This window comes from Nansenia antarctica, assembly GCF_963989245.1.
Source record: "Nansenia antarctica genome assembly, chromosome: 4".
NCBI lineage: Eukaryota > Metazoa > Chordata > Actinopteri > Argentiniformes > Microstomatidae > Nansenia > Nansenia antarctica.
In genome coordinates, this window is record NC_137689.1 from 33,008,877 (window position 1) to 33,036,769 (window position 27,893).

The 27,893-nt window shown below is 42.6% G+C and overlaps 2 protein-coding genes across 2 annotated transcripts; one reads left to right on the plus strand and one right to left on the minus strand.

Moving 5' to 3' along the window:
• Nucleotides 1-27,471, plus strand: LOC308156878 (sphingolipid delta(4)-desaturase/C4-monooxygenase DES2-like; the record flags this gene model as incomplete). Its single annotated transcript, XM_080530326.1, has 3 exons — nt 1-82; nt 25,896-26,638; nt 27,328-27,471. 3 exons carry the CDS (start codon nt 1-3, stop codon nt 27,469-27,471), a joined length of 969 nt encoding a protein of 322 aa, XP_080386452.1.
• Nucleotides 2,654-4,857, minus strand: LOC308156879 (uncharacterized protein). Its single transcript, XM_080530327.1, has 7 exons — nt 4,847-4,857; nt 4,601-4,727; nt 4,377-4,497; nt 4,216-4,292; nt 3,401-3,688; nt 3,078-3,211; nt 2,654-2,720 (listed from the first exon to the last, which is right to left on the minus strand). Exons 2-7 carry the CDS (start codon nt 4,712-4,714, stop codon nt 2,711-2,713), a joined length of 744 nt encoding a protein of 247 aa, XP_080386453.1. The 5' UTR covers nt 4,715-4,727; nt 4,847-4,857; the 3' UTR covers nt 2,654-2,710.
• Nucleotides 27,472-27,893: the final 422 nt, after the last annotated feature.

Here is a 27,893-nt window from a genome sequence, read left to right on the forward strand (position 1 = left end):
ATGGGGAACACGGTAACGAGGGATGACTTCGAATGGGTTTATACTGAGCAACCGCATTGTAGCCGAAGGAAACAGATACTAGGTGAGCGCTTCATTTACTCTGAGTGACTTGAGGCAACAAGTGTGTTGGAGTGTCCCATAACTGTCACAGTGTGAAATTATTAGAATCAGAAATTCTAAGAAGATCAACGTTTTAATCGTGTAGAGTAGACTATTATCATGGAGAGAGGGGAAGCGTTGTCATTTAACAGCTCAACTAATTCACCCAACGGTGATAAAAGCGATGTTTCACGTGATAGCAATTAGATCACAATTAGACCCACATGCGACCTAGATCTGCATGACTCGCTTTAGGGGATAAAAAACATGACAGTTCACTTTAACTGATCCATGCCATGCAACTAACACATGTGGAACAAGCTCGCTTTAGGGGATAGTGTACCTATATATTCACTGTTTTGTAAGAAGGAACCAACTTGTCATCATAACCGAAACAGGTGCAGTCACCTGTTTGACAGGTATTACACGTTCACAATGCAGTCTGACATAACTTTGGATTAGGGCAGTGGTTCTCAACCTTTTTTGGGCCAGCGCCCCCCTGTCCATTACCCAGGTCCCCCATCAAAAAAAGTAGGCTTATTTTCTTCCCTGAATATTAATGTTGACTAATATTCTGTGTTATATCACAGAACAACAATAACACAGCAGCAATTTCACACATGTCCGGTGCAGAACAAACAGTAGGCTACAAAACTGTACATTACAACTAACATTTGTAGTTTTTTTTAGGTGTTGCATTTCGCCAAATTGCTGTTTTATGATGCTAATATTTATTCATTTTTGATTGGACTTTGGGGGGGGTGGTGTCACAATATGGCGGCAAACGCTAAGGGGCTATTATTTAAATATTTTATTTAGTATTCTATGGTATTATTTTCATAAACTGACCACTTAGTTCGAATTTCTCATATCAAAACATAACAAAGTTCCAAAGTTCAGAGCTCTGCGCTCTGGGAGCGCTCAGAGATGGGTGCTCTGACTGAAAACACGGTTTTGCCCGAGCAAACTGACCGTTCGGCATTTACGAACGTAGCCGTAATAACACTGCTGACAGCTGATCAATCGCAAGCAGAGTAGTGGTTTCCTATAGCAACAAAAGACGTTGACAGCTGTTCGGAGTGCTTATGTGTTCGTTTCCAGGACATCACAAGAGGAGCAACATATCACAAAAAAGCGATCATATATATTTTAGTTTGTAAACGTTAAGACGAACACATCGCAATGCTAACCTCAGAATGGCACTAGGGATAACATCCACAACAACACTTAACAGTAATACATTTATCTAATATACTGTAATGAACCTGCGAGGGGAGGGGACATTCGTAGCTGATTTCTCTACCGTGGTAAAGTTGTTTTTATATTCGACATTCAACAGACATTCACATTCGGCATTATAGGGACCGTGGTAAAAGTAGTGAAAAACCCAATGGAGTTATGGCTGTCCTGATCAATAACTCTGTCAATATTGGGCCAATGCACCTCAAACCAATTGTAGATTGTTCTGGCAGTGCCCATCAAAAAATGGCAACCTTTGGATTTCGCAATCAATTGATTAGGAATTTATTAAAATTCAAGAACTCAAAAACCGTATGGAGATGTGGCTTTCCTGATCAATAACTCTGCCAATATTGGGTCAAAACACCTCAAACCAATTGTAGATTGTTCTGGGAGTGCCCATCAAAAAATGGCAACCTTTGGATTTCGCAATCAATTGATTAGGAGTTTATTAAAATTCAAGAACTCAAAAACCCTATGGAGATATGGCTGTCCTGATCAATAACTCTGCCAATATTGGGCCAATGCACCTCAAACCAATTGTAGATTGTTCTGGGAGTGCCCCTCCAAAAATGGCAACCTTTGGATTTCCCAATCAATTGATTAGGAATTAATTAAAATTCAAGAACTCAAAAACCCTATGGAGATATGGCTTTCCTGATCAATAACTCTACCAATATTGGGCGAAAACACCTCAAACCAATTGCCGATTGTTCTGGGAGTGCCCATCCAAAAATGGCAACCTTTGTTTTTCCCAATCAATTGATTAGGAATTTATTAAATTTCAAGAACTCAAAAACCCTATGGAGATTTGGCTTTCCTGATCAATAACTCTGCCAATATTGGGTCAAAACACCTCAAACCAATTGTAAATTGTTCTGGGAGTGCCCATCAAAAAATGGCAACCTTTGGATTTCGCAATCAATTGATTAGGAATTTATTAAAATTCAAGAACTCAAAAACCCTATGGAGATATGGCTGTCCTGATCAATAACTCTGCCAATATTGGGCCAAAGCAGCTCAAACCAATTGCAGATTACTATCGGGGAGGTGACAGCAGAATCTGCTGTAATCACTGTAGCACAACAATACAAGGCTTAGGCTATCAGTAGGTGTACTTATTTCAGTCGAGGAGCAGATTTTCTCAGACACAAAATGTTTATTTAAAAAAAATATTGGCACAAAAAATAAACTATCTCTCCTAACCAGCTGGAACAGATAAGAGAGAGGGAGGAGTGATGGAGGAGTGATGGAGAGGAGGAGAACAAACAGCTGATATGACGCACAGAACAACACTGATGGGGAGGGGTGAGGCGTCGAAGTCGTTAGTTAGAACAGGGCACTGCGCATTCTGGTGTAATCACTGAGCTGCTCAATGGGCCCTGTGGAATGGAGGAAGAGCGAGAGAGAGGGAGAGAAGGGTCAATGCGTAGACAGGCCACATAGCCTGAACCCGGGCGTGAACGCTTTTGGACTGGGACATTTCCTCGCATTTAATTCAAACCCATTCTCTCTTTCTTTCTACATAATATTTACTGACATAATTCAAAGACATTCTCTCTTTACTTCTCCATATATTCTGACACATTAGGCTGTGGTGTTCAGAAAACAATGCCACCAGTCCATAGAATGGGTGGTGATAGTCTTATTTGGGATGGAAATGTGTTACAATTCAGTCATTGATAGTAAGGTGTTTTTCCTTGTGTCAATGGGCTTTAAGGTGATACATTCCTATGTACCTGAGTTTACCCTTTTTACTGTCACAGCAAAGACGGCACTTCCAGACTGGAGCTCGCTTGGCCTCATTGAATTCCTCCTGAGTCATACTCAGACACTCTGAGTGGAACCACCTCATGCACACAGAGCAGGCTATCTGTAGAATTGAAAACAAAACTATCACTGAGAGTAGCACATGATACTAGATTCAAACTACTTCAGATTCAACTACTAGGTTCAACTACTGAACCTAGAAACGGTTACATAATGTCTTACACCCTCATGATGCATGTTATCGTCATGTAGAGTTAGTGAGTGGAATAGGAAAAGCTAAAGTGCTGCCCACCGGGGACTGGGTTCGAATCTCAGCTCGCCAGATCCGGATATGGCTGGGGCACACACGGGGAGCGGCATATTGGGCGGCCGCTCCCGAGGGGGGGTATAGGAGTATTTCCGGACAAGGATCCGTCGCGCAACAGCGCCCCCGGGGTGCCGGAATAACGGTGCTGGGCTCGAGGAGCCAGTCAGCTAGTCTGCCTCGCGGCCTCCTCTGGGACTGCCGGCCACGGGGGTCGTGCGGCGGATCCTTCGCAATAGGCAGGGGATAATTGGATGCTAGGTTGGGTTCAATTGGCTACCAAATTGGGTGAAAAAGGGATAAAATCAGAAAAACAAATTTATTTAAAAAAAAAGGAAAAGCTAAAGTGTAGATCTCCAGACATATAGCACAAAACAGGAGATTATCCAATGTCGCCCTTTTGTTTTTACTAATGTCCATGTCAACTAAGGTATTAGTTAATACAGTAATGAGAATTAATTAACAGTTAACTTATGGTATTTTGTTACATTTATAGTAATTTAAGTTTTACCAAATCACATGCTCATGAAAATTGAATACTGGACGGTGTGTAGCCCAACGGTTAGACCATTGGAGCAGAGACCAAAAGGGCCTTGCCACTTGATGGTAATTGCCTAATGCTAACAACATTGTGCCCACGAGCACAGAAACACAATACTATCTCACAATATTGGCACATTCTATAAACATCTGCTAAATTACACCAAAATACTGCAAGTTTAGTGTGACTGCATTATCTGCCAAACAGAGATACATAAATAAGTAATAAACAGTACAGAATTTTAAGTGAAACAGGTACTAACCCAATGAATTACAGGTGTGGCTCCTCCAGGAACAGATTGAGATGCACACATGGAGCAACAGTTCTCGATTCTGAAGTCTGTAAGAAAGTATGCTGTAAAATGTCATACTCTGGGTAATAGCATTAATATTTTATATGCCCCTGTTAATTAATTGTGCACACCTGATGCATCCAGAATGGCCTCAGCAAACACCTTTCTTTTCCACGTCATACCCTTCTTGGAGGGGTCTAAGACCATGTGTGTTGGGATGATTGGAAATTCTGCAATGATCTGTCTTGCAAACTAAATATGAACATAATTTAAACTTGTTAAACTACAGTATCCTAAAATTGAAAGTTAAATATATCAAAGAGTACAGAATATGCAAACATCATGTTATGTTCACCTCCATAACAAACACGCCACAGCTGAAGCCATCTTGTTGTTTGGTGTGGTTGATAGTTGCCCCCTTCAACTTCAACCCCAGCCAGTCTTTCTTCCCGTGTTTATTGAGCCGCATTCTGAAGTATTCCCTGTATGGAAAACAAATTCTGTTATCTAACAGATTCATTGTTGTGCCATACATACATGACTGTGCCCTACATGTAGACTTATTGATGCATAAATATTTGTAAATGATGTACATATTTACCTTAATCTTGTGGCCACATCCTCAGAATGCGCCAGCTCTTGTCCTCCAGATGGGTCGATTAAAAACACACTGCCTGATGCAGCTTGACAGAACTGTAACAAACCATACCTCTGTTTCATCATACACTTAGTTTAACATAGCAGCACAATTTTGTGTGGTGGAGTGATTGAGAAAGATGATCTCACCATTAACGTCCAGTGCACATTATTTATGTTGATGAAGCCTATGATGGCCTCATAGTCACTGAATGAAACCTGAAACAAATTCAAAAAGGAAGACAAAAGCTGTCAATTAGAAACAAGACTGGATCTAATTAATGGCGTGCCATCCCTGTGTGTGTGTGTGTGTGTGTGTGTGTGTGTGTGTGTGTATATGGATGGGCTGAAGTGCCACTGTCAGCCAATGAATAAAGTCAAGTATTCCTCTATGACTGTGACTGTGTCACTCCTAGAGGGCTGCAAGATTAAAGCATCTAATGATTTTAACTCTAGCATGTTTACAAAAATGGTTTCAGCACCTATAGAATCAAAAAATGTACAAACTTGTAACCTATACAATGCACTAACTAGTATGAGATATTTAGAACAACTAATCATTTCATACAGTACCTTGACAGACAGTATAGTAGGATAGATTAGGACATGTTTATTCATTTGCACACAGGTCAGTACTTTGGACTGTGACCAGTTCACACTGGAATCTGATATAGGTCACATTTCAAAGGGCAATAGGAACAGCCAAACAAACAAATCAGATCTGGGCAGTAAATCAGAATTGAGCAGTAAGCCTTGCAGTGTGAACATAGTACCTTTCGTAGGGATTGACGTGCCATTGCCTCCCTCGTCCCATGGAGAATCATACCTCCAGTATAGTGGTTGAGCAAAAAAAAAATGTGCCCCTTGCCACTCTGATTTATAAGTATCTGGAGGTATGTTTCCATTACCTGAAAATGACAAATGTTTAATAATTCAATGTTCAGTATTTCATTTGAAATATTTTAACTTTATCTATCCTGTATGATGTTTACAATTATGAAAACAGTGTAGTCTTGGTTACCTCCCCTGCCAGCCACTGGTGTGGCCTCAGTGTCAGGAACTCAGCATGGCGGAGGGTGTAGGACACGTTCCTGTTTTCTTTGGAATTAATCAATGCCACTACCACCCCACTGTCTTCCTTCCCCCAGAGAGAGTTGATCTGAAACACATTAGTTGAAATTGTTAAATATGATTTCAGACCCTCTTAGACAACATCATACTACATATCAATATGTGTCATACTGTATGTACACTTTGACAAATTTGTAGAGCAGCTATTCTCACCGAGTGGGCCGTGGTCTCCTGGTGGGCCTCAGAGCACCACCAGTGGGCTTCGGAGCTTTTGGTATTCTTCTATCAAAACATTAGATTGTTATTGTATTTGGAATGATTTATTCTTGTACTGCCCATTCAATACCTTGCTTTTGCACTTGGAACTTGTGTACTTATTATTCCTGATCACTAACAGTCCTCTTGACTACCAACGTTAAATGGACTCATTGTAAGTTGCTTTGGGCAAAAGCATCTGCTAAATGACAGTAATGTGATGTAATGTGAAGCGTGCTACATCTTTACCATAGCAAAAAAAAAGCCAAAAGGAGTGAAATGGTTCAAATCATTGTAATGCTTGATGGATGTCTACTCTAAACTTGGAGTTGGTGGCTGACAACATGACAGATGGATGTAATGTAATGTAAATTAAATAAATAATGTATGCAAGGTACCATGGTTTTGGCTGGTTGATCTTGGTTGATCTTGTTTTTTGGGGGGGGGCTTTTTAACCTGCAATGCATATAAAGAAGAAATATTATTGTTAATTACAACAACAATAATGTAGAATATATTTGGCACAAAATAGTACTGTAGTAGTAGTTCATGATACCTCCTGTGCCATATCCACCTTCTCCTCCTCCTCCTCCTCCTCCTCCTGTGTCATATCCACCTTCCTCACATCCTCCTCTTTCTCCTGTGTCATCCCTTGGTCTTTGTCACAGGAGTGTATCTTCTTTTTCCTGGACTTTTTAACCTGCAAAGCATATAAAGAAGAAATATTATTGTTACAACAATAATGTAGCCCATATTTGGCACAAAATAGTACTGTAGTAGTAGTTCATGATACCTTCAGAGGAGTAGTTTTGTGCTTTGGCGATGGCATGTCCGATGGTGGGTCAAAATATTTGCTTCTTTGGCGGGACTGTGTGGTGGTCTGACATTTTTTGGCCCACTGTTCTTCTGGGTTCTCTGGGACCTCAGGATGGCACGTTTTCGGCTTTATTGGTCTGATTGGCCTCGTTAGCATTTCCATAGGCATGCCATTTTTTATGATGTGCTCCCTATATCTGCCTTGTAGGGAGGCATACTGCCTATTTATAAAGGCTGCAGGGCGGAGAGCTCTCTCTTTTTTCAGGATGGAGTTCTTCACAATTCCGAACCACTGCTCTACATAAGTGTTTGTCTGCCTTGTTTCCTCTGTTCCATCCTTTATGTGGTCTCCATCCACAGCATACCGGCAGAGGTCACCAAGGAGGATTCCACTCCACAATGGGAAGATTCCCAAGTAGTCACTGAACAGCACATCTAGTAGCTCAGGACAGTAGTAGTGGTTGGAAGTGCTTGATGGTTACTCTCCATCCGGATTTCACCAGAGACCTCCTCAAACACTCCCTTGAACTCCTTTGTAAAAGGTGACCTTGCAAAGATGGTTTCAGCATCTGTTGGAAGCTCATTCTGTTGGAGGAGAGGCTTTGTTTGTGTATCACCATGTAGTGTGCCAGTTTTGGCTATGAGCCCTTGCAAGACAGTGATACTCTTCTTTATCACCTCTGATGAGTACTTTGCCGTGAACACAACACACATGTGACGAAAGACTGTGAGAGCAGCCAGCATGCATGTGCTATTCAACAGCTGTGCAACGCAGTAAGTTGCAAACTCTCTCAGAGCCTTGTCTGTGGTCTTCCTGCTGAACGCCCCACTCACAGCCTTGATGATATGAGCAGAGCAGAGGTGGACAACAGTCATCTTCCTCATTTGTCTCCTGGTAAATCTCCCCTCAATAAGAAGGTGTGCCTTCTCGAGGTAAATGATGACATTCTCCTTATTGAAGGCCAGAAGGGCACTCTGGATTAAGGCCCAACTGTAATCAAGCTCCACCTTGTGGACTCGGATGACTGTCACTTTGGAGATCCTCAAGAGGGTCTGCATCAACCAGAATGACAGATTTGGGACGGCGTGGTCATTTGTGATCATTTCTGTCACAGGCAGAGGTGGTCTGTCTCTTCCTCCTCCAGGCAGGGTAAGGCAGTAGTAAAATACCCTTTTGTTTTGGTCGGGAATTTTGCTCACTATCCCTCCAGTAGCATCTAAGAACAGGGTCACAGGTTTTCTGCTCTGTAAGTGCTGGATGGCAATTCCCAAGCCACACTCTGTGTACAGATGGACAGCAAAGGGATCTACCTGCAGGTGCTGGATATATCCAGGACAGAAGGTGAAGGTGTCTGACTCTCGTTGGATCCTTTGAGTAAGGATTAATTCCAAGATTATGTCATTGTGTAGACGTGTGCTGCGATGGAATTCTGAGCCGATCTCTTTAAGCACATTTTTAAAAAAAAGATTTTTGTCATGTTTCCAGCCACCAACTCATCCACTGGTGTCTTACTGAGTTTACGGTAGTATGTGTTGCTGACACCTTTGTGAAGGGCTCTGGCTATCTTTCCCCTCTTTAGATATGTGGCAGGCCGTGACCTTACTTTCACTTTCTCATGTTTTACACATCCATGACGTGTTACACTGATTTGAACCATTTCACTCCTTTTGGATGTTTTTTTTTCTATGGTAAAGCTGTAGCGCGCTTCACAGGCCTTGAAAGTACAAGCCGCCTTCACTTTGAGGTAGGGACACTTCTTCTTTCGGCCCTGCTTCACCTTAACATGTTGATACTGGAATGTCAGGGTGCAGCTAGGATTTGTCTTCCGGAAGTTCTTATAGAATATGTCAGTCCAAGGTTTTCGGAGCTGGTTGGTGCCAGGCAGCGGCTTAATGTCTTTCCATTTGTTTTTTTCTATGTGAATGTGGAATGTCTTGAGTCCTGGTCTTGTTTGCCTGTATTTGGTATTGTCAGCAATGTCCTCCTCTGTTATAGAGAGCTCTGCCGTATTGTCATTATCGGCATGCTCTTCCTCCACATTTGTGTCCTCCAGATCCTCCTCCTGTGTCATATCCATCTCCTCCTCCTCCTCCTCCTCCTCCTCCTCCTCCTGTGTCATATCCACCTTCTCCTCCTCCTCCTCCTCATCCTCCTCATCCTCCTGTGTCATATCCACCTTCTCCTCCTCCTCCTCCTCCTCCTCCTGTGTCATATCCACCTTCTCCTCCTCCTCCTCCTCCTCCTGTGTCATATCCACCTTCTCCTCCTCCTCCTCCTCATCCTCCTCCTCCTCCTGTGTCATATCCACCTTCTCCTCCTCCTCCTCCTCCTCCTCCTGTGTCATATCCACCTCCTCCTCCTCCTGTGTCATATCCACCTTCTCCTCCTCCTCCTCCTCCTCCTCCTCCTGTGTCATATCCTCCTCCTCCTCCTGTGTCATATCCACCTTCTCCTCCTCCTCCACCTCCTCCTCCTCCTGTGTCATATCCACCTTCCTCACATTTACATGTATTTTGGGTGTACGTGCTACACATAATTTGGCAACTGATGATCTCACCCCTCTCCGATTTTGGTGCCATACCTGACGAAGCCATGTTCTGATGGATGATTTATCTGTCCCAAATATACTCTTGCATAAGGTGGACCACACTGCTGAGTTCCATTTCGGATTCACTTTAAATACATTTTGAGAGTGAAACTCTTTGATCAGTGTCTCCTCTCCTCCAGCTTTCCTCCAAAGATTTTCTTTGCTTTTGGTACGACCCATATCCGAGCTGCTGTTGACGGTTAACAAACTATAATTTCCTGCTTGAGATAAAAAATATATATTTGATTAGACAAACGGAATAAATTGTAAATAAGTAGGTCTACAGGAATATAAAGTGGAAGATTTGGCTACTGATTTGGCTACTTTCCATAGGCTACTTCCATTAGGCTACTTTCCATTATGTAGGCTAGGCCTATTTCTCGGCGCCGGGCGATGCGCTGTTGAAATGACATTCGCGGAGGTTAAGCTCCGCGTCGGTCATGTAAGTTTACAACGCCCGGCAGTCCTTCGTCCATTAGGCTCAGGGCTACTCATCTATTTTAAATGTATACCCGTAATACTCTGTGGGCCGGTTTCACAGACAAGGCTTAAGCCTAATCCTAGACTAAAAAACATCTTCAATGGAGATTTTACATTGAAAGTGTGATTTAGTCCAGGACTAGGCTTAAGCCTTGTCTCTGAAACCGGCCCATATGTATTTAGTGTTAAAGTGTTAACAATGTATTTATGTAGCATACACAATAGGGCAGTATAATAAATGTATCCATTTATATAGGCTACATTAATATTGATCTAATTATCTCACTTCTCACCATCACCAATACTGATGATCAAAAGTGCCCAATTAAAGATACATTCAAAACAGATTACATTACAGTGGCAGATGGAGAAATGTTTAATATTATTATTACTATTATTATTATTATTATTTATTAAATATTACAATCATCTCTCACCGTCTCACCAATCCTCCCATTGGATGAGATAGAATGGAAGTGCATTCTTGACACAACATTTTTCTTTGTGGGAAGTTATTATAATATTTCATGTTCTAATAAAATTAATCAAAGGGCCGGATTAAAATCCTTTGCGTGCCGGATGAATGGATGTAGCTCCATAATATCGTTCCTCTGAATCAACCAAGCACAGTCAATCAATTAATTCAGATCAGACCTGAAGATCAGAAATGTGTTTATTACCATGCACGCACACGATATAGGAATGCTTTCCGGGAACAATGTTGCAACAATACAACATAGACATGAATGAATGAATTTTATTGACAAATGTATAAAAATATACAAAGAAATACAAATACAAATACAAATATGCATCAGAAGAATACATATTCTTGATTTTAAATTGTCAAGGATGACACAATAAAGTTAAAACTTATTTCCATTGCGGTCCTTGATGGTCACAGACAAACATTGGGGATACAAACATAAAAAACATAATTAAACATTAATCATCATACCCTAACTTAGATTTTAGATTTCTTTAGAATAGTTCAAAGTTCAAAACAAGTGCATGAGCCATACCAAAACAAAGGAGGACCAAGAGCCGGAGATGTCATTAAAGAGTTTCACACTCTAGACTTATTGAAAGTGAATCCAAAATGGAAATGAGAAATATGGTCCACCTTGTCAAAGAGGATATTTGGGACAGATAAATCATCTATCAGAACATGGCTTCTTTTGGTGTGGGATCAATCAATCAATCAATCAATATAGCTATCTATCTATCTATTCTCTTCAGCAATAAATAATCACTATGAAATGGCATAGGGGGCCAAGGAAAAGCACCATTAACACTGGGTACAGTATCGCCTGGGTAATGGTCATTTGCCAGTAGGCTCTAAGGTAATGTTAAAGTGGTTAGATGAACTTCATAAATATCTCAGTGATTTTAATATAATGTAAATATCCTTCAGGGGTGGCAGCTTGCTTCCAATGATAGCCTGAATTAACTTCATCACCTTCTGATGTGCTTTACAGTACATGACTGTAAAGCACATGCCTAATGTTCCACCCACCAATTGCAAAGGATTACAGAGGGTGGTGAAATCAAGGCTATAGGTCTCATTACTTATCTACTTCTGCAAGCCGTGACATTCCTGAATGAGTGCAATCCTGCCCAAGACTGCTGTTCATTATGTACATTTAAACACATTGCTTCTACAGTGTGTATCAGATAGTATATCTATCGATCAATCAAGGATTCAAAGATTCAAGATGTTTTATTGTTACATTGTTACACAGAAATCATTAAAATAGAATATTAATAACATAGTAACATCACCATCCATCAATCAAAACACAGGAGGGGGAGGAGAAGGTGTATATGACACAGGAGGAGGAGGAGGAGGAGGAGGAGGAGAAGGTGGATATGACACAGGAGGAGGAGGAGGAGGAGGAGAAGGTGGATATGACACAGGAGGAGGAGGAGGAGGAGGATATGACACAGGAGGAGGAGGAGAAGGTGGATATGACACAGGAGGAGGAGGAGGAGGAGAAGGTGCATATGACACAGGAGGAGGAGGAGGAGGAGGAGGAGAAGGTGGATATGACACAGGAGGAGGAGGAGAAGGTGGATATGACACAGGAGGATGAGGAGGAGGAGGAGGAGGAGAAGGTGGATATGACACAGGAGGAGGAGGAGGAGGAGGAGATGGATATGACACAGGAGGAGGATCTGGAGGACACAAATGTGGAGGAAGAGCATGCCGATAACGACAATACGGCAGAGCTCTCTATAACAGAGGAGGACATTGCTGACAATACCAAATACAGGCAAACAAGACCAGGGGCCTCATTCATAAAAAAGTACTTGAACGTCATCTTTGACTTTCACGTAAGCACATTTTTCTAAACGGACGTAAGCATTATTTATAAAACGGGCTGAGATGGTTTAAAGTTGCGTACGTGCTTCCTTCTATAAATACCAAACATACTTGGAATTTGAACGCAGGTGAATGAGGTTTGTATTAACGCCCTGTGATAGAGGCTCAATTATAGCGGCTGAATGAAGCCAAGTGCTATAATATAATATAATACAGACAGACAATACTGACAATATTATATACTGTCTGTATTATATTATATTATATTATAGCACTTGGCTTCATTCAGCCGCTATTTGAGCCGCTATCACAGGGCGTTAATACTATATTATAGGGTAGGCGTGCGTCTGGAAGCGGGAGAGGGCAGTAATACCACGTTCATTGATAAAATGACATAAGGGATGGAAAGGGGGGATGGCAGTTTTAGAAGGGGGATGATTTGGACTGTTTTTATTTCAGGGGGGGTGCCATTCCCCCTCATCCCGACTCAACTCGAAATCCAGTATCATTTAGCGCGTGGCCGGGCAAGGCATAGGCATGTTGAAGAGAGATAGACCTCCGGAGGGATATAAAGAAAGACTGAAATACAATCATAAACATCAGTTACCTTTAAATCTTGAATTTAACTCATTTTCTCGGCAGATAACAACATCGTTAATTGTATTACGAGCCACTTAAACTTCGCATGAATTACAGTAGGCAACGTTTTTCCAGTGCGGCTCACATGCCTGTAATAACTCCGCATAACCAGTAGGTAATGTGCAAGTTGAATACTCGACGTCGAGCTACGATCGTTTCCACGATCAAATTGACTCACGTTGAAATTGTATGAATCACTACGTTGACGTGGTTTTCTACGTACGACACGGGTAAGATCAAAATTTGATCTAAGCACGTTCTATGAATGAGGCCCCAGGACTCAAGACATTCCACATTCACATAGAAAAAAACAAATGGAAAGACATTAAGCCGCTGCCTGGCACCAACCAGCTCCGAAAACCTTGGACTGACATATTCTACAAGAAGTTCCGGAAGACAAATCCTAGCTGCACCCTGACATTCCAGTATCAACATGTTAAGGTGAAGCAGGGCCGAAAGAAGAACTGTCCCTACCTCAAAGTGAAGGCGGCTTGTACTTTCAAGGCCTGTGAAGCGCGCTACAGCTTTACCATAGAAAAAAAAACATCAAAAAGGAGTGAAATGGTTCAAATCAGTGTAACAAGTCATGGATGTGTAAAACATGAGAAAGTGGAAGTAAGGTCACGGCCTGCCACATATCTAAAGAGGGGAAAGATAGCCAGAGCCCTTCACAAAGGTGCAACACATACTACCGTAAACTCAGTAAGACACCAGTGGATGAGTTGGTGGCTGGAAACATGACAAAAATCATTTAAAAAAATGTGCTTAAAGAGATCGGCTCAGAATTCCATCGCAGCACACGTCTACACAATGACATAATCTTGGAATTAATCCTTACTCAAAGGATCCAACGAGAGTCAGACACCTTCACCTTCTGTCCTGGATATATCCAGCACCTGCAGGTAGATCCCTTTGCTGTCCATCTGTACACAGAGTGTGGCTTGGGAATTGCCATCCAGCACTTACAGAGCAGAAAACATGTGACCCTGTTCTTAGATGCTACTGGAGGGATAGTGAGCAAAATTCCCGACCAAAACAAAAGGGTATTTTACTACTGCCTTACCCTGCCTGGAGGAGGAAGAGACAGACCGCCTCTGCCTGTGACAGAAATGATCACAAATTACAACGCCGTCCCAAATCTGTCATTCTGGTTGATGCAGACCCTCTTGAGGATCTCCAAAGTGACAGTCATCCGAGTCCACCAGGTGGAGCTTGATTACAGTTGGGCCTTAATCCAGAGTGCCCTTCTGGCCTTCAATAAGGAGAATGTCATCATTTACATCGAGAAGGCACACCTTCTTATTGAGGGGAGATTTACCAGGAGACAAATGAGGAAGATGACTGTTGTCCACCTCTGCTCTGCTCATATCATCAAGGCTGTGAGTGGGGCGTTCAGCAGGAAGACCACAGACAAGGCTCTGAGAGAGTTTGCAACTTACTGCGTTGCACAGCTGTTGAATAGCACATGCATGCTGGCTGCTCTCACAGTCTTTCGTCACATGTGTGTTGTGTTCACGGCAAAGTACTCATCAGAGGTGATAAAGAAGAATATCACTGTCTTGCAAGGGCTCATAGCCAAAACTGGCACACTACATGGTGATACACAAACAAAGCCTCTCCTCCAACAGAATGAGCTTCCAACAGATGCTGAAACCATCTTTGCAAGGTGGAGCTGGGGTCTGAACCTCCGCACCTCGATGGGAATGTCCATGGTTTGTCAGCAAGACGATGGCGAGTGCTTCGGACACGTCTCTGGTCTCGAAGTCGCAGCCGGGGAAGGGGCATTCCACCTTCATGGTGTTGACATGAAGAAGACTCCTCAATGTCTGTTTGTGATATTTATTTAGACAAAGATGTCAACACCCTGTGGGTGAGAATACAACGTATGAGTGAATACAATTACCATAACAAGACACACATAACAAGATATAAACAAACATATCATACACAACAGACATGAGACAATACTGTTAGCATACTATAACACATATAGGTAACAGCACTAACATTAGGTAACAGCACTAACATGAGCGAATGCTATGGAATGGAATGGAATGGAATGGACTTTATTTGTCATTGCTACAGTACAGGTACCAAACAACGAAATTTAGGAGGGGTGGCTCCCCTGGTGTTAGGAAAGGGGGAAAAAAAACACATTTTAGAAAAAGCACAAAATCACAAGGTAAGGTAAGGAGCTGGTTTACATAAATAAAGGCTATGTACACAATCCACTGTACTATACTGCACAGATAGTCAACTAGGGTTGTCATATTGCACAAAAGTATTTTTTCACGTTATTTTAAAGTGTCACAGTTTGCAGTTATGGACATAACTTGTAACACATACATATACTATATGAACACAAACATGAGCGATTACTGTTCACATCAATCTGATATCAAAATACATATATATATATATATATATATATATATATATATATATATATATATATATATATATCTACACATTTGTCAAAGTGTACATACCATATGTAGTATGATGTTGTCTAAGAGGGTCTGAAATCATATTTAACAATTTCAACTAATGTGTTTCAGATCAACTCTCTCTGGGGGAAGGAAGACAGTGGGGTGGTAGTGGCATTGATTCATTCCAAAGAAAACAGGAACGTGTCCTACACCCTCCGCCATGCTCTTAACACTTAACCCAGTACTCCATCGCCCGATAGCGGTCGGGAGTACACTTCACCCTGCAGTCACCTTTTACAAAGGAGTTCAAGGGAGTGTTTGAGGAGGTCTCTGGTGAAATTCGGATGGAGAGTAACCATCAAGCACTTCCAAACCACTACTACTGTCCTGAGCTACTAGATGTGCTGTTCAGTGACTACTTGGGAATCTTCCCATTGTGGAGTGGAATCCTCCTTGGTGACCTCTGCCGGTATGCTGTGGATGGAATTTTTGGATGGGCACTCCCAGAACAATTTACAATTGGTTTGAGGTGTTTTGACCCAATATTGGCAGAGTTATTGATCAGGACAGCAATATCTCCATAGGGATTTTGAGTTCTTGAATTTTAATAAATGCCTAATCAATTGATTGGGAAAATTAAAGGTTGCCATTTTTGGAGGGCCATTCCCAGAACAATCTGCAATTGGTTTGAGGTGTTTTCGCCTAATATTGGTAGAGTTATTGATCAGGAAAGCCAAATCTCCATGGGGTTTTTGAGTTCTTGAATTTTAATAAATTCCTAATCAATTGATTGCGAAATCCAAATGTTGCCATTTTTGTATGGGCACTCCCTGAACAATCTGCAATTGGTTTGAGGTGCATTGGCCCAATATTGGCAGAGTTATTGATCAGGACAGCCATATCTCCATAGGGTTTTTGAGTTCTTGAATTTTAATAAACTCCTAATCAATTGATTACGAAATCCAAAGAATGCCATTTTTGGATGGGCACTCCCAGAACAATCTACAATTGGTTTGAGGTGTTTTGACCCAATATTGGCAGAGTTATTGATCAGGACAGCCATATCTCCATAGGGTTTTTGAGTTCTTGAATTTTAATAAATTCCTAATCAATTGATTGCGAAATCCAAAGGTTGCGATTTTTGGATGGGCACTCCCAGAACAATTTGCAATTGGTTTGAGGTGCATTGGCCCCATATTGGTAGAGTTATTGATCAGGAAAGCCATATCTCCATAGGGTTTTTGAGTTCTTGAATTTTAATAAATTCCTAATCAATTGATTGCGAAATCCAAAGGTTGCCATTTTTGGATGGGCACTCCCAGAACAATCTGCAATTGGTTTGAGGTGCATTGGCCCAATATTGACAGAGTTATTGATCAGGACAGCCATATCTCCATAGGGTTTTTGAGTTCTTGAATTTTAATTAATTCCTAATCAATTGATTGGGAAAAACAAAGGTTTCCATTTTTGGAGGGGCACTCCCAGAACAATCTACAATTGGTTTGAGGTGTTTTGACCCAATATTGGCAGAGTTATTGATCAGGACAGCCATATCTCCATAGGGTTTTTGAGTTCTTGAATTTTAATAAATTCCTAATCAATTGATTGCGAAATCCAAAGGTTGCCATTTTTGGACGGCACTCCCAGAACAATCTGCAATTGGTTTGAGGTGCATTGGCCCAATATTGGCAGAGTTATTGATCAGGAAAGCCATATCTCCATAGGGTTTTTGAGTTCTTGAATTTTAATAAATTCCTAATCAATTGATTGCGAAATCCAAAGGTTGCAATTTTTGGATTGGCACTCCCAGAACAATCTGCAATTGGTTTGAGGTGCATTGGCCCAATATTGGCAGAGTTATTGATCAGGACAGCCATATCTCCATAGGGTTTTTGAGTTCTTGAATTTTAATAAATTCCTAATCAATTGATTGGGAAAAACAAAGGTTGCCATTTTTGGAGGGGCACTCCCAGAACAATCTACACTTGGTTTGAGGTGTTTTGACCCAATATTGGCAGAGTTATTGATCAGGACAGCCAAATCTCCATAGGGTTTTTGAGTTCTTGAATTTTAATAAATTCCTAATCAATTGATTGCGAAATCCAAAGGTTGCCATTTTTGGATGGGCACTCCCAGAACAATCGGCAATTGGTTTGAGGTGTTTTCGCCCAATATTGGTAGAGTTATTGATCAGGAAAGCCATATCTCCACATAGATTTTGGAGCCCCCTAGCAACACATTTTGATTGGATAAAAGCTCTAACATAAAGGCCAGCCCTCCAAATCTCAATCGGAGACTGGAAGCAGCGCAACCAAGAGGAAAGCTATGAAATGAAGAGAATAGACTATGGGGAATCATTAATACATATTTGTGGAAAAAATATATTAAAATAAAATGTATATTCTGATGATGTTTAGGCCAGCAGAGAAGGCCTTGCTGGCCCTGACGGCACACCACTGGGTTTGAGGTGTTTTGACCCAATATTGGCAGAGTTATTGATCAGGACAGCCATATCTTCATAGGGTTTTTGAGTTCTTGAATTGTAATAAATTCCTAATCAATTGATTGCGAAATCCAAAGGTTGCCATTTTTGGATGGGCACTCCCAGAACAATCGGCAATTGGTTTGAGGTGTTTTCGCCCAATATTGGTAGAGTTATTGATCAGGAAAGCCATATCTCCATAGGGTTTTTGAGTTCTTGAATTTTAATAAATTCCTAATCAATTGATTACGAAATCCAAAGGTTGCCATTTTTGGATGGGCACTCCCAGAACAATCGGCAATTGGTTTGAGGTGTTTTCGCCCAATATTGGTAGAGTTATTGATCAGGAAAGCCATATCTCCATAGGGTTTTTGAGTTCTTGAATTTTAATAAATTCCTAATCAATTGATTGCGAAATCCAAAGGTTGCCATTTTTGGATGGGCACTCCCAGAACAATCTGCAATTGGTTTGAGGTGCATTGGCCCAATATTGGCAGAGTTATTGATCAGGACAGCCATATCTCCATAGGGTTTTTGAGTTCTTGAATTTTAATAAATTCCTAATCAATTGATTGCGAAATCCAAAGGTTGCAATTTTTGGATTGGCACTCCCAGAACAATCTGCAATTGGTTTGAGGTGCATTGGCCCAATATTGGCAGAGTTATTGATCAGGACAGCCATATCTCCATAGGGTTTTGAGTTCTTGAATTGTAATAAATTTCTAATCAATTGATTGGGAAAAACAAAGGTTGCCATTTTTTGATGGGCACTCCCAGAACAATCTACAATTGGTTTGAGGTGTTTTGACCCAATATTGGCAGAGTTATTGATCAGGACAGTCATATCTCCATAGGGTTTTTGAGTTCTTGAATTTTAATAAATTCCTAATCAATTGATTGCGAAATCCAAAGGTTGCAATGTTTGTATGGGCACTCCCAGAACAATTGGCAATTGGTTTGAGATGTTTTCGCCCAATATTGGTAGAGTTATTGATCAGGAAAGCCATATCTCCATAGGGTTTTTGAGCTCTTGAATTTTAATAAATTCCTAATCAATTGATTGCGAAATCCAAAGGTTGCCATTTTTGGATGGGCACTCTCAGAACAATCTGCAATTGGTTTGAGGTGCATTGGCCCAATGTTGACAGAGTTATTGATCAGGACAGCCATATCTCCATAGGGTTTTTGAGTTCTTGAATTTTAATAAATTCCTAATCAATTGATTGGGAAAAACAAAGGTTGCCATTTTTGGAGGGGCACTCCCAGAACAATCTACAATTGGTTTGAGGTGTTTTGACCCAATATTGGCAGAGTTATTGATCAGGAAAGCCAAATCTCCATAGGGTTTTTGAGTTCTTGAATTTTAATAGATTCCTAATCAATTGATTGCGAAATCCAAAGGTTGCCATTTTTGGAGGGGCACTCCCAGAACAATCTACAATTGGTTTGAGGTGCATTGGCCCAATATTGGCAGAGTTATTGATCAGGACAGCCAGAGGTACAGGACCCCGGCCGCTAAGACAAACAGACTGAAGAACTGCTTCTACCACAGGGCCGTCAAGGCCCTGAACACAGCAAAGGCCTAAGTTCTGGGCCCAGGACAGTCCGGACGGATTGTATGGCAGCTAGAGCTGAGGCACAAACATGTACATTTCAAGCCTGCAAACTGTGACACTTTAAAATAACGTGAAAAAATACTTTTGTGCAATATGACAACCCTAGTTGACTATATGTGCAGTATAGTACAGTGGATTGTGTACATAGCCTTTATTTATGTAAACCAGCTCCTTACCTTCTTGTGATTTTATGCTTTTTCTAAAATGTGTTTTTTTCCCTTTCCTAACACCAGGGGAGCTGTCAGGGAAAAACCTTCCGCTGGGCAAAAGCTACCGAGGGTGCGGCCTAACGCGTCACGACCAGCTGGCACGCGCACGCGTCACGACCAGCTGGCGAGTGTTTTTGAAACCTCAGTTTTGGCCGCCATTAGCGAAAAGCTTTAATTTGCCTCTACAAGTGTTAATATGTCATTTTATGAAGTTTTAATATGTTTTCAGGCGAGAAAGTAACCATATATATTCACAAAATGTATCCGGTTTATCAAAATAACCCGTTTATATAAAGAAAGAAACGGAGGTCTGATCAGCAGATCATTTCTCATAAAGTTGCAAACGCAACTTGAGCCCTGGACTAAGCATCCTAATATGTCATTTTATGAAGTTTTAATATGTTTTCAGGCGAGAAAGTAACCATATATATTCACAAAATGTATCCGGTTTATCAAAATAACCCGTTTATATAAAGAAAGAAACGGAGGTCTGATCAGCAGATCATTTCTCATAAAGTTGCAAACGCAACTCAGCAATTCAACTTAATAAAAATAATGCGCGTTTCGTTCAAGATCCATTAGAGTAGGACATGTACAGTTATGATAAGTACAGTCATATGTAACTTTTGGACTAGTATAGTAGTTGATATTGTAATAAAACGTGCCAATGTCAGACGATGAACAAACACACCACGAGTCCACACTGATTCAGAAAACAGAATAAACTTTATATATAAATACACAACACTTCAGGGGGATAACGTTTGCAAAAGAACTGTACAGGTTACAATCAGGTATATAATAATAGTTAGGGAGTAACATATCATTCACAAATTCAACAATAATAGAACCAGTATACGTATGTTACACAGTCAACTGTTAAGTGGGACAATGACAATCAACGGCCTAATCTCATCTTAAACCTCACCAAAACTCTCAGGGTGGGTGTAGGATGGAGAGAGGAGAAGGCAGGGTAGGTGTAGGATGGAGAGAGGAGAAGGCAGGGTGGGTGTAGGATGGAGAGAGAGAGAGGAGAAGGCAGGGTGGGTGTAGGATGGAGAGAGAGAGGAGAAGACAGGGTGGGTGTAGGATGGAGAGAGAGAGAAGGCAGGGTGGGTGTAGGATGGAGAGAGAAGGCAGGGTAGGTGTAGGATGGAGAGAGAGAGGAGAAGGCAGGGTAGGTGTAGGATGGAGAGAGAGAAGGCAGGGTGGGTGTAGGATGGAGAGAGAGAGAGGAGAAGACAGGGTAGGTGTAGGATGGAGAGAGAGAGAAGACAGGGTAGGTGTAGGATGGAGAGAGAGAGGAGAAGGCAGGGTAGGTGTAGGATGGAGAGAGAGAGGAGAAGGCAGGGTAGGTGTAGGATGGAGAGAGAGAAGGCAGGGTGGGTGTAGGATGGAGAGAGAGAGGAGAAGGCAGGGTGGGTGTAGGATGGAGAGAGAGAAGGCAGGGTAGGTGTAGGATGGAGAGAGAGAGGAGAAGGCAGGGTAGGTGTAGGATGGAGAGAGAGAGGAGAAGGCAGGGTGGGTGTAGGATGGAGAGAGAGAGGAGAAGGCAGGGTGGGTGTAGGATGGAGAGAGAGAACGTACAGGTTACTGTTTAACCATCCCCACAAAGCTGTTTCTGTCCAGTGAAACGACTAACTGGTGATTAATGACTGGTGAACTAGTGGTTAATGGTTAGTTAGTTAACTGATCTTAAAGCCAGAACGCAACGCACCAAAACCATGAAACGTCGCGTTTAGCCACCCGAGCTGCTAACACACACACACACACGCATGTTCACACACCCGAGCTAACACACACACACATACACGCATGTTCACACATGTTCGCCATGTAATCATCTGCTTAACGAACCACAGATCACACACCCTAACCAAAACACACACCGATCCGTCGTTAGGTAGGTTAGATCACACATCCGATGACTAGCAGTAGCAGGTTAGCTTCCTACATGGTTGTCAGGCAGCTTAGCAGCTATGTGGCTATGTGGCTAACCCAGGGGTCTGTGTGTGTTGATGCACATCGCCTCGCATTTGTTGTTGTTACACCAGACAGGACATAGCAGGGCTATCTGTGTACAATCTGGAAAATACTCTCTCTATCCTACACCTACCCTGCCTTCTCCTCTCTCTCTCCATCCTACACCTACCCTGCCTTCTCTCTCTCCATCCTACACCTACCCTGCCTTCTCCTCTCTCTCTCCATCCTACACCTACCCTGCCTTCTCCTCTCTCTCTCTCCATCCTACACCTACCCTGCCTTCTCTCTCTCCATCCTACACCCACCCTGCCTTCTCTCTCTCCATCCTACACCTACCCTGCCTTCTCCTCTCTCTCTCCATCCTACACCCACCCTGCCTTCTCCTCTCTCTCCATCCTACACCCACCCTGCCTTCTCCTCTCTCTCTCTCCATCCTACACCCACCCTGCCTTCTCTCTCTCCATCCTACACCTACCCTGCCTTCTCCTCTCTCTCTCCATCCTACACCCACCCTGCCTTCTCCTCTCTCTCTCCATCCTACACCCACCCTGCCTTCTCCTCTCTCTCTCTCCATCCTACACCCACCCTGCCTTCTCTCTCTCCATCCTACACCTACCCTGCCTTCTCCTCTCTCTCTCCATCCTACACCTACCCTGCCTTCTCCTCTCTCTCTCCATCCTACACCCACCCTGCCTTCTCCTCTCTCTCTCCATCCTACACCCACCCTGCCTTCTCCTCTCTCTCTCTCCATCCTACACCCACCCTGCCTTCTCTCTCTCCATCCTACACCTACCCTGCCTTCTCCTCTCTCTCTCCATCCTACACCTACCCTGCCTTCTCCTCTCTCTCTCCATCCTACACCTACCCTGTCTTCTCTCTCTCTCCATCCTACACCTACCCTGTCTTCTCCTCTCTCTCCATCCTACACCTACCCTGTCTTCTCTCTCTCTCCATCCTACACCTACCCTGTCTTCTCCTCTCTCTCCATCCTACACCCACCCTGCCTTCTCCTCTCTCTCTCTCCATCCTACACCTACCCTGCCTTCTCCTCTCTCTCTCCATCCTACACCCACCCTGCCTTCTCCTCTCTCTCTCTCCATCCTACACCTACCCTGTCTTCTCCTCTCTCTCTCCATCCTACACCTACCCTGCCTTCTCCTCTCTCTCCATCCTACACCCACCCTGCCTTCTCCTCTCTCTCTCTCCATCCTACATCCACCCTGCCTTCTCCTCTCTCCATCCTACACCTACCCTGCCTTCTCCTCTCTCCATCCTACACCCACCCTGAGAGTTTTGGTGAGGTTTAAGATGAGATTAGGCCGTTGATTGTCATTGTCCCACTTAACAGTTGACTGTGTAACATACGTATACTGGTTCTATTATTGTTGAATTTGTGAATGATATGTTACTCCCTAACTATTATTATATACCTGATTGTAACCTGTACAGTTCTTTTGCAAACGTTATCCCCCTGAAGTGTTGTGTATTTATATATAAAGTTTATTCTGTTTTCTGAATCAGGGTGGACTCGTGGTGTGTTTGTTCATCGTCTGACATTGGCACGTTTTATTACAATATCAACTACTATACTAGTCCAAAAGTTACATATGACTGTACTTATCATAACTGTACATGTCCTACTCTAATGGATCTTGAACGAAACGCGCATTATTTTTATTAAGTTGAATTGCTGAGTTGCGTTTGCAACTTTATGAGAAATGATCTGCTGATCAGACCTCCGTTTCTTTCTTTATATAAACGGGTTATTTTGATAAACCGGATACATTTTGTGAATATATATGGTTACTTTCTCGCCTGAAAACATATTCAAACTTCATAAAATGACATATTAGGATGCTTAGTCCAGGGCTCAAGTTGCGTTTGCAACTTTATGAGAAATGATCTGCTGATCAGACCTCCGTTTCTTTCTTTATATAAACGGGTTATTTTGATAAACCGGATACATTTTGTGAATATATATGGTTACTTTCTCGCCTGAAAACATATTAAAACTTCATAAAATGACATATTAACACTTGTAGAGGCAAATTAAAGCTTTTCGCTAATGGCGGCCAAAACGGAGGTTTCAAAAACACTCGCCAGCTGGTCGTGACGCGTGCGCGTGCCAGCTGGTCGTGACGCGTTAAGGCCGGTTTAGGCTTCTGCGTCGAATTTACGTGCGTAGCTTACGTAAATTCTTACGTAGGTCTCGCAATTTACACTTCTGCGTAGGCCGCGCTGCAATTACACCGTCACATCGCTAGGTGGCAGTGTGTTTTCAGCCCCTGTGCTGTGCCTCTTCCGGTTAGGAACTCAACGGAGCTCAAAGCTCTAAGCGGCATAATAGCGATCTTTTTGTTGTTATGTTGTTGTAAATAAAAGTTATATGATGCATTGAAATGACATTAAACTAAGATAATACGATGGTTATCATAATTTTTCAAATCTTTATTAATAAGTAATTACAGAAAAGGTGAATGACATTTCTGTCATGACTTCCGCATTTTGGGCGACGAGAGAGTCGGAATCTTGTCTGAATCATGTGCTACCAAGCGGACCAATCACAGAGCTTACGGTTAACGTGCGCTCTGACGCGTGGATAGATTTTTTGAAAGGAGCACGTCCAGGCTACGCACGTCCACGCGGGACTACGTAAGCTTACGCGTAGCCTACGGCGTCGACTTTACGCAGAAGCCTAAACCGGCCTTTAGGCCGCACCCCCGGTAGCTTTTGCCCAGCGGAAGGTTTTTCCCTGACAGAGCCACCCCTCCTAAATTTCGTTGTTTGGTACCTGTACTGTAGCAATGACAAATAAAGTCCATTCCATTCCATTTCATTCCATATATCTCCATTGGGTTTTTCACTACTTTTACCACGGTCCCTAAAATGCCGAATGTGAATGTCTGTTGAATGTCGAATATAAAAACAACTTTACCATGGTGATTTCTCTAGGTTCGATTATTGGTAAGCGACAGAGAGCTTTCCGGACTGGTTACAATACGATCGCTTTTTTGAGATAGGTTGTTCCTGCTGTGATGTTCTGGTATGGTGGTATGGTATTAGCACTCATTTTAACTAAATTAAATAAGCTGTATTGAAAGGAAGCGAACGCATAAGCGCAGAGGGTAGTGTTATACACGGGGAATGAGTATTTGGCACGTCACTGGCGGGGACATGGACTGAGTATCACAACTAAAATAAGAAATGTTTCGCTTATAGCCAACAATTACAATGAGCCCACAAACTGAAACATATGTCACTCAAGCATAGCCTACAAGGAAAACACTCATAGAAGTTGGGCATTGAAAGTTGGCTTGTGCTCGCATTAGCTATGGTGCATCCATGGTCAACATGACGTTATAGATGGGATGAACCGGGGTTCTTTCTATCGTAGCCTAGCATAGTATTGCAATTTCTGCACTGTACATGAACTGTCAAGATTCTTCTACAATGCAGCTTACCCAGACACATTGGAAACTATCAAAAGCTCTGCCTTTGCTAGCTGAGTTTTTAGCCTCTCCATCTTCTTGATGACACTCACTTTTATTTTTGTGGGGCACTGCGCTACATGTGTCTGCGTCACAGAGCCCGGCCAAGTTCAGAGCGCTCAGAGATGGGTGCTCTGACTGAAAAGACGGTTTGTCCGAGCGAACTGACCGTTCGTGCATTTACGAACGTACCCGTAATAACACTGCTGACAGCTGTTTTTCATGAGAAAAATACTTTATGCGTGACTGCCTCCCAAGAACACCTCAACGCCCCCCTTTAAAAAATATTTTTCCCAGCGCCCCCCGATGTTGTCTGAACGCCCCCTGGGGGGCGGTACCGCCCCCGTTGAGAAACGATGGATTAGGGCAAGGAAATGCTGATATCCCAGCAGGTTTTGGGATGGCACTCTTTTGAAAACTCTTTGATTTTTTTTAATGGCATAAGCACATTTTTGTATTCTGCAGTACAGGGCAAAATGAACACAAATTGTGGTACACAGAGGGTCAATATTTATTTGAGAATACTCACACTGTATTGTAAAGTAGGTGTGTATAGAAACTGCTTCTCTTCTATTTTACTTGTTTTCTCTAAAATCACCCTCTCACTCTTCCTCTACCTTCTCACTTCTCCACAGCCAAGTACCCAGAGATCAAGTCCCTGATGGGCCCGGACCCCCAGTTCAAGTGGGTGGTGACAGCCATGATCCTGACCCAGGTGCTGTGGTGCTTCCTGGTTCGTCACCTTAGCTGGAAGTGGGTTCTCTTCTGGGCCTACGTGTTCGGTGGCTGCATCAACCACTCACTGACTCTAGCTATCCACGACATCTCCCACAATGTTGCCTACGGCAACAAGGACCATATGCGTAACCGCCTCTTCAGCATGTTCGCTAACTTACCCATAGGCATACCGTACTCTATAAGCTTTAAGAAGTACCACGTGGACCACCACCGGTACCTCGGTGGGGACAGGCTGGACGTGGACGTGCCGACCCGCCTGGAGGCTCGCTTCTTCAACTCGCCCGCCCGGAAGGTTCTTTGGATTATCGTCCAGCCCTTATTATATGCCATACGGCCCCTCATTGTCAACCCTAAGCCTATGGGAAGACTGGAGGTGCTGAACGGCGCTGTGCAAATAGCCTTTGATGCTCTGGTACTGTATCTATGGGGGCCGAAGCCGGTAATCTACATGGTGGCCGGCTCTCTGTTGTGTATGGGACTCCATCCGTTCTCTGGGCACTTCATAGCCGAGCACTACATGTACATGAGTGGGATTGAGACCTGCTCCTACTACGGGCCACTCAACTGCCTCACCTTTAACGTGGGCTACCACATGGAACACCACGATTTTCCCAGCATCCCCGGCAGCCGCCTGCCTCAGGTAATTGGACCTCTGTCCCTCATCTATCGTGTCATTTACCTCTATCCTTCATCTATCCTATCTCTATCCTATCCTTTACAACTGAAGCTAGAACACTGGTGATGTTATGTGCATATGACATTGTTGGGGATGTCATTGGGCTAAGCCACATTGGTGCTGTTCCAATGCTACACCTGAAAGTGTTAGCACCCATGAGCAGACGCTTACCATAGGGAGAAGTGTGCAACACCCTCTAGGCAGCCAGTCCTTGAAAAGGTTCTGAAATACTAGAATGACTCGGTGATGTAAGTACATTTATGAAAGAGAAAGAGGGGGGTGGGGGGGGGGGGGGGGTAGTGGCGGCTCCTTTGGTTGGTCTAGTGTGTTTGACAGGTGTAATCCCATTTGTTAGGACAGCACTGAATGTATATGTTAGTACTCTGCTTTATGTTGGACCCCAGATCGCACTGTTATGTACACATTAGACTACTGTAGACCTGTTTAGTTGTGTTGTTTACGATCCTCCTCCACTTGCTTTTGAATTCTATCAATTCAAACTGTACCTCAACCCCAAACAGCTAGCCTAGATCACCCTATTATTGTTGTTTATGATGTCAATGTAAAGCCCTTGTGATAGGGCAATATCATTATCAGCTGTCCATTGTAATTGCTCTCTTCATCTAACTGATTTGATGTCCTCTTTTTTTCAGGTGAAGAAGATAGCTCCAGAGTTCTATGATCATTTACCACATCATGACTCATGGATACGAGTACTCTGGGACTTTGTGTTTTGTGATTCGCTGGGACCTTACTCCAGAGTTAAACGCAACTTCCACTTGGCTAAGGAGGAGTAGGGATCTCCAGATGTAAATACTCTCCCAGTATCTCATTGTTTGTTAGTCTAGCTGTGTGTGTGTGTGTGTGTGTGTGTGTGTGTCTCGTTAAAGTACACACAGTTTCACATGTCTACTTTGAAGTAGTTTTGATGCACTGTCAACATTTCCGAATGTTATGCTCTTCTTCAATTTAGCTAATCTGGGGTACAATAAAGTTACTCATCTGATGTCATATACGTTAATTTATAAAGATTATAGTAGCTGTGATAATAAATCTTGCAGTTATTACACAGTTTGAAGGGTTTCATTGCCCCTTCCAGGCCACCTAAAATGTTACGCAACTTTTGACATGCTTTCCATTCATTCTGGTCAATCATTTACACATTGTCGTTATTAGTATTGTATACATTATTTTATTGTTTAGAGTTAGAACCAAATGA